The 6,329-nt window shown below is 41.5% G+C and overlaps 1 protein-coding gene across 1 annotated transcript; it reads left to right on the top strand.

Annotated features, from left to right (window-relative positions):
* Positions 1 to 1,387: 1,387 nt before the first annotated feature.
* On the top strand, positions 1,388 to 6,277 carry ucmab (upper zone of growth plate and cartilage matrix associated b). The gene is made up of 5 exons (XM_070831308.1): positions 1,388 to 1,659; positions 1,809 to 1,871; positions 1,962 to 2,057; positions 5,681 to 5,779; positions 5,873 to 6,277. Exons 1-5 carry the CDS (start codon positions 1,458 to 1,460, stop codon positions 5,968 to 5,970), a joined length of 558 nt encoding a protein of 185 aa, XP_070687409.1. The 5' UTR covers positions 1,388 to 1,457; the 3' UTR covers positions 5,971 to 6,277.
* The last annotated feature ends 52 nt before the right edge of the window (positions 6,278 to 6,329 follow it).

Raw genomic sequence — 6,329 nt, 5'->3', positions numbered from 1 at the left:
TGTCCTCCGCCTGCTGCTGCTGCTGCTGCTGCTGACGCTGCCTGGCTGCCACCACTCAGCCCAGTCATGGCGCTGCCAGCGGGGAAACAGCGACACCTACCGGCCGGAGCTGGGAGCGACAGGCGGGCGGTGACTGCGGCCCCACAGCGCCCCCTGCTGGAGGAAAAGATAGATAGATAGATAGATAGATAGATAGATAGATAGATAGATAGATAGATAGATAGATAGATAGATAGATAGATAGATAGATAGATAGATAGATAGAGAATAAAACCAGAAAGGGGAGAATCAAAAATACAGGGAAGATAAATATACAAGATAAAGTGCATAATGGAACTACTACTCATTCGTTTGGAGCAAAATGTAAAACTGAAGTACAATATTAAGACCCCTTTGCTCTTTACTTCAATATTTCCATTTTATACTTCTTTATACTTGTGCTTATATAATGTAAAGTATTGGAGCTAACTGTGAGTATGAATATATTCTATGTACAGTTAATAGTTTGATGTCTAAGGGCAACTATGCACCTAACTGCTCACTGTTAACAGTGTCTCATCTACCGACTTGCATCTTGGAAGTACAGTATATCATTAGGCACTAATATACAGTGTGTGTTCGGTGCATCTCACCATGTTAAGAGATCATTTTTTTAAGTTGTAGATGATTGTTCCTTTAAAACTTCCCAGGACGCAGGCCTAATTTCTCACCACATTTCATTAAAGTCTGTTTTTGAGAGAACCAGCTAACAAACAAAACAAAACTGGATGCCTAAATTCACTTCAAGTGTGATATTCAGTTGGTGCAAATTAGGTCAATTTTCCACCTCTTACATGCTGTCTTCACTTACGCGAGCAAACCTACCACACACATCCTGAGACTCTCTCTCTCTCCGACTTCCTCTCACTTACATGAGCAACAATCCCTCCACCGTGGACTGCCCCACAAAACAGTTTAAACATTCAGTCTTTTCTGGGGCACGGCCAGAGTTCAGGTGGGAAAAAAAAACTCTGAAGGCTGCATACTTTCCGGCAGGACTTAATGCAGGAGCAGAGACAGAGAGAGAGCGGCCTTGTTGAGGGGCCTCTTTCAGCTGCATCTGCAAGAGGAGACATTTGGCAAAAAAAAAGCTCTGGGCCTGGGCTGTTTTCTGCCACTTCTTATTCACAGAAATGTCAGTGTTTTTTTCTGTCTGTCATCCATCTTTTCTCTAGTAGGAATAGGTATTAACCAGACAAGTGGTGCATATTCAGCCTGTAGTGTAATTTCCATGAGTTTGCCTTCACAGGCCCGTGGTGCACGATGACCCCAGGGTCCACTGCAGAAAGATCACTTTAATTGCAGTCCAGTGACTGAAAAGTGATGAAAGGAGCACAGAAGGTTTAAATTCTCAGCACCTTCTCGTCACTCGGTAGTCCCCTCTGCTGTTTGTTGGATCAGCTTCTTATCAGATCTGCATGGTCACTCCCTCCCTCTCCTCTGACAAGCAGTCAATATTCCACCAGGCTCCCACCCCACCTCTCACACACATCTCACCTATCTTTCCCTCCTGGTCTGCCCCAATACTCGCACCTCTCGACAATTCAGACCCAGAGCTAAAGATGTCCTGGACGTATGCAACCCTCCTGGCGTTCCTCACTCTGCTTCTTGCACTTTCCTGTGAGTCTGATGCGAGAGAATTTATATTAGGGTGAATCTTTGAAGGATGTAGAGTGAAGATGGCTGTTTGTTTTCTTTGTTTTTCATGGAGAGGTAAGTATGGGAGTCCGTTCTAATTCAGAGTGTTCGTGTCTTGTCCTCTGACCCAGTGTCTCCAGAGGCCGACTCTGCAGCTGTGCCCAGCAGCACAGGCAGCGCTAAAGACCCAAAAGGTGAGGAGCTGCATCAGCTGCGTCTCCTCCACGTCTCCTCCCTGCGTCCCTTCATGTTGTGAACTGAATTTCCTCCTGCTTCCACTGCAGGTCCTCTGACAAAGATCTTCATGAAGGAGGCCGATGCCACAAACTTCTTCAGAAGACGCAGCAGACGGGGCGCAAAGTCTCAGGATGAGATTAACAGTGAGTTCACTCAATTTGGACTGGTCATTATTATTATTATTATTATCATTATTGTTATTATTCATATGTATTAATGTCATAATCTGTGGGATTCTTTGGTTTCCTTGCAATCAAAAGTTTTAAATCCCACACACTTGTCTTTAATAGTTTATGTTGTGCAAAAATACCTCTTAAAACATGTAGAAATAACCTTAAGAGCTGATATAAGGTTTACACACTTGAGGGATTTGATGCAGACTGCCACAAAATGACATTTGAGGTTTATTTGATGTTATTGAATTGATCGGAATGAAACATTTACTGTTTCCAACTCAGATTCCTACTTTATGAATGATGTGTGAATGAGGATGTGATGTGAAAGTGCTTTAAGCAGTCAGCTGGACTAGAAAGGTGCTGTACCAATACAGAACCATTTACTTTAAGAGACATTGTCTTACACAATAGGCCCTTGAGAAATATACACCTACACAAAAACATCAGGCATCACTAGGGGAAGACTATGTCAATATGCTAGACATGGACAAAAAGAAGCACTGGCTGTATAAACGAGGTAAAAAGCACTGATTGGTGCCAAAAGATTGTTAAGCATCTGAATACTGTAGGAAATAAGATATAAGTATTGGTTTTGTCCCCATCCTGAGTATAAAGAGACGCTGTATTCTTATGGAAACAGTTGACATTGTTATTTTTTGCAGTTTGACTGAACGGTGAGCAAACATGTTAATGACTGCCTGAAAGTTTTTATGACTGTGGCAGCTGTTAAGTGTTTTCTGAACCTGGCCTGACCAGAGACCGCCTCAGACCCGTCTGGACACACAGCAGCTCTGCAGGAGCCACAGGGCAGCCTGGAGCACACACACACACACACACACACACACACACACACACACACACACACACACACACACACACACACACACACACACATACCTCAGAGTATAACAGTGAATATTCACCCCACAAGTGTTATGAAAATTCACATACTGTACAATGTTTGACATTCTCGTATGATTTAACGGCGCTGTTATGTACAGTCCTGCCAACAGGAAGGTGAGAGCACACACTGCTGCTCTGAATTGGAGTTGTGTAACGTGTTGTGGATCTGCGTGTGTGTGTGTGTCTGTGTAAGAACAACAAGACACTTTGTACAGCTAAAGCGGGGATAAAAAGAACACAAAGCAGTAAACACAGTGAAAAGACTGAGATGGACGAGTGAGTGGGTGAGCGGTTGGGAGTTGAATGTGGAATGTGCCGACACACAGGCAGAAAGGGGTCAGAGACGAACCGAGTAAAAAAGTGAGACAAATAATCTGTGCTCACTTTGAAGAGCCTCTCATGATGCTTAATGACATGAAAGCACAACATCAGACTCATGGATAGATGAAATTTGCAAAGGAAAATATTTGATATAAGTAGTGATTCAGTGGGCGAATAAGGTTACGCACCATTTTGAAGCTACGTTTTGACATCCAGACGAAGACATCAGACTCCAAATGAATGCTGCTGTTTGATTGTGGAGTTTTTGTGGCTGTTGGTGAGCCGTAAGAGGCGGGTCTGCTGTGGTGTGTCAGCAGACAGAAAATGATGGATGATTAACCCTGCTGAGCAATGTTTGAGAGGAACAACGGTCCAAAAATAGTAGTTAGTTGCCCTCAATACTCGATTTGTAACACTAACATATTCTATTAAATATGTTTTCATTTGCAAACACTGTTCTGCACCTCATCTGTAAAACCTAAACCTTGTAATTAAAAAAACGTGCATTCCTAACATGAGCTGCAGCTCTTCGCCGCGTGCTCAGACTTGTGCTGGGAATCCTGGTAAGAGGTCAAAGGTTGTGACCTGACTCCACCAGCTAATGGCTCTTTCTAGTGTTACTGCAGTCAGTGTATGTAGTGTCGCTGACATTAACGAGTACATTAATGCCTTCTGGTCTCCCTCGTATGTCCAATCTTCCTGGTCAGAGGTCACATGCAGGCTGTACGAAATTCTTGGCCTCACCTTTCTGTATCTATATTAGTCCCAACTAGGAGCCAGATCCAAAATGCAACCGGCCACCGGAGCAAATCCCCACTCAAGATACAGTAATGTTGGCCGCTGAAGACTCATATTAGCTTCTGCTGAACTCAAGAATGTATTTTTGGATGAAATGAGGACCACGTTGTCATCAATCCAAATTACATTAGAAGTGCATTAGAAAGGGATCTATTAGCGGCCTGTAACTCAACCAGTGACTTCACTGTACATGCAGGCTTGTTGAAATAAAATGTGAACCTGTCCTTTAATTTTTTTCTCTCTACCCACATATGCCTTTCTGGATCTAGTGAAAAAGGTCAGACATGACTCATTACACTTCTTCCATCACTTGGGGGTCCAAGTTTTGCGCTTTTGTGTGGAAACAAGCAGCTTCTGTGAATCACAGCTTCACCACTTGTACCAGCCTTATGAAGGTCACTAAAAAGCTGCTTTTGTTCAGACACTGTGATTCAGTTCTTTGGTGTCTTTGAGGTTTTAGTTTAGTGATGTTTAACAGCCATTGTGTTGCATGTGTGTGTGTGTCCATACCTGTGGGTGAGCTTTGTACTGAAACTGTGGGTCCTGTTGGTTGATTCTGTTTATTTCCAGACTTTTCTCCATGCTGTAGTAATGGGCTAATTATTTATCATATTCATCTTATTCACAGTTCCGATGTTTTGTTCAAAAATGTGTTGCACTTAACCTGGTTGAGTCGACTGAAGTATGTTAGGCTGAAATGAATTCCCAGGATGCACTGCAGTTTTCAGAACAAGACCTTTTCAGTTGGCTTTCATCCAGAAAGTTAGCGGCAGAAAAATCCCTCTTGGCATGTGGCCTGCGTTTTCAAACGTAATTTTTTTTGGCTTAGTCACAGAGGGATTACACCGAACATAATGACATAAATGAACACCCAAACAAAACATCTGATGACTGTGATAATTTTCTAAACACAGATTGTTTACTGCACTAATGGGAAAGGTATAGTTACCAAAATATTTGACCAAAGCTGAATATTTCCACTGAATACAAAGTTTTGTGATTCTAAAATGGTGTCACTGTGATAAATCTAATGTTATTCCGCAGTATATTTGTTGTGGTTTTTTTTTTTTTTGTATGTTTTCAATGAAAATGCAATAATTTATCAGGTAAATCCAAGGTGATAGTACTAATATTGGTAATAATCAACAAAGTCAAATTTAATTTCAGTAACAGTTTTGGATACCACTTGCAACTTCTGCCAAAATGGCGACTGGACTGAAATGTGTTGAAAATGCTTTTTAGTTTTATTGCAGGTGAATACAAGTCAGTGACTAAAGTGAGATGAGCAAGTCATGTATTATATATTATGTATTATTAATGTGTAATATTTTATTCTTACATGGCCCTAAGTTCATCTTCTTTAAATGCTGATGTTTGAATGTAAGATATTTTATTTTTTGAGATTTTTACATGTGGCTCTTGTCCATAAAAATAGGTTGTGTCCATAAAAATGTAATTTTTTAAGTTTAATGGGCAGATTGTTGAAATGGATCATAATTGATAGTAATCACAGATGTTTATCATTTTCCACTCAGTTAATTGATCATCACCGTCCTCTGTACTTGCAGTTGAGCAGAGGCAGGTTCTGGCTGCAGACGAGCGAAAGAGAGAGTTTCACGAGGAGAAGAGGAATGAGTTTGAGAGCTATGCTGAAGAGGAGCACGATGGTATGCAAACCTTGATATCCGATGTAGCTGAGAGGGATGAGTTCACTCACTCGACCGGCTCATTCTCCCACTAAAATTCTCATGATCTCCCAGAACAAAACGAGAGGACCAGAGAGAGCACGGAGCAGTGGAGGGAGTTTCACTATGACGGGATGCATCCTCCCCATGAGTACAACCGTCACTCCATCTGAGACTGAGGGCAGTGAGAGAGGAGAGAGGTGACCTGACAGGATGCAAACCTTTTAGAGAAACACCTGCAATGGCACGATCAAGCCTTTCTCCTTAGACCTTGACAGTGATACAGTAAGACATCAGCTACAGAGTGAGATTTTCATGTTTCACCTGGTTTTCACTTCCTCTTTGTTTGGGACCCAACTGCTGTATGTGTAAAAGTAACAATCATTGGTAATATTCGTCTTTTTTCCATCAAAATATTTCTTTTGAAAAAAAAAACAATATTTGTCACAAACTGAGTATGACAAAATACAGAAATAACCATAAAACGTTATTATTCTAAATGAGGAAATTATTCTACTGATGAATATGTATA

The sequence above is a fragment of the Pempheris klunzingeri genome, chromosome 5, assembly GCF_042242105.1.
Source record: "Pempheris klunzingeri isolate RE-2024b chromosome 5, fPemKlu1.hap1, whole genome shotgun sequence".
Classification (NCBI taxonomy): Eukaryota; Metazoa; Chordata; class Actinopteri; order Acropomatiformes; family Pempheridae; genus Pempheris; species Pempheris klunzingeri.
The sequence above is the reverse complement of the archived record's forward strand: the minus strand, read 5'-3'. Positions and strand labels throughout refer to the sequence as shown.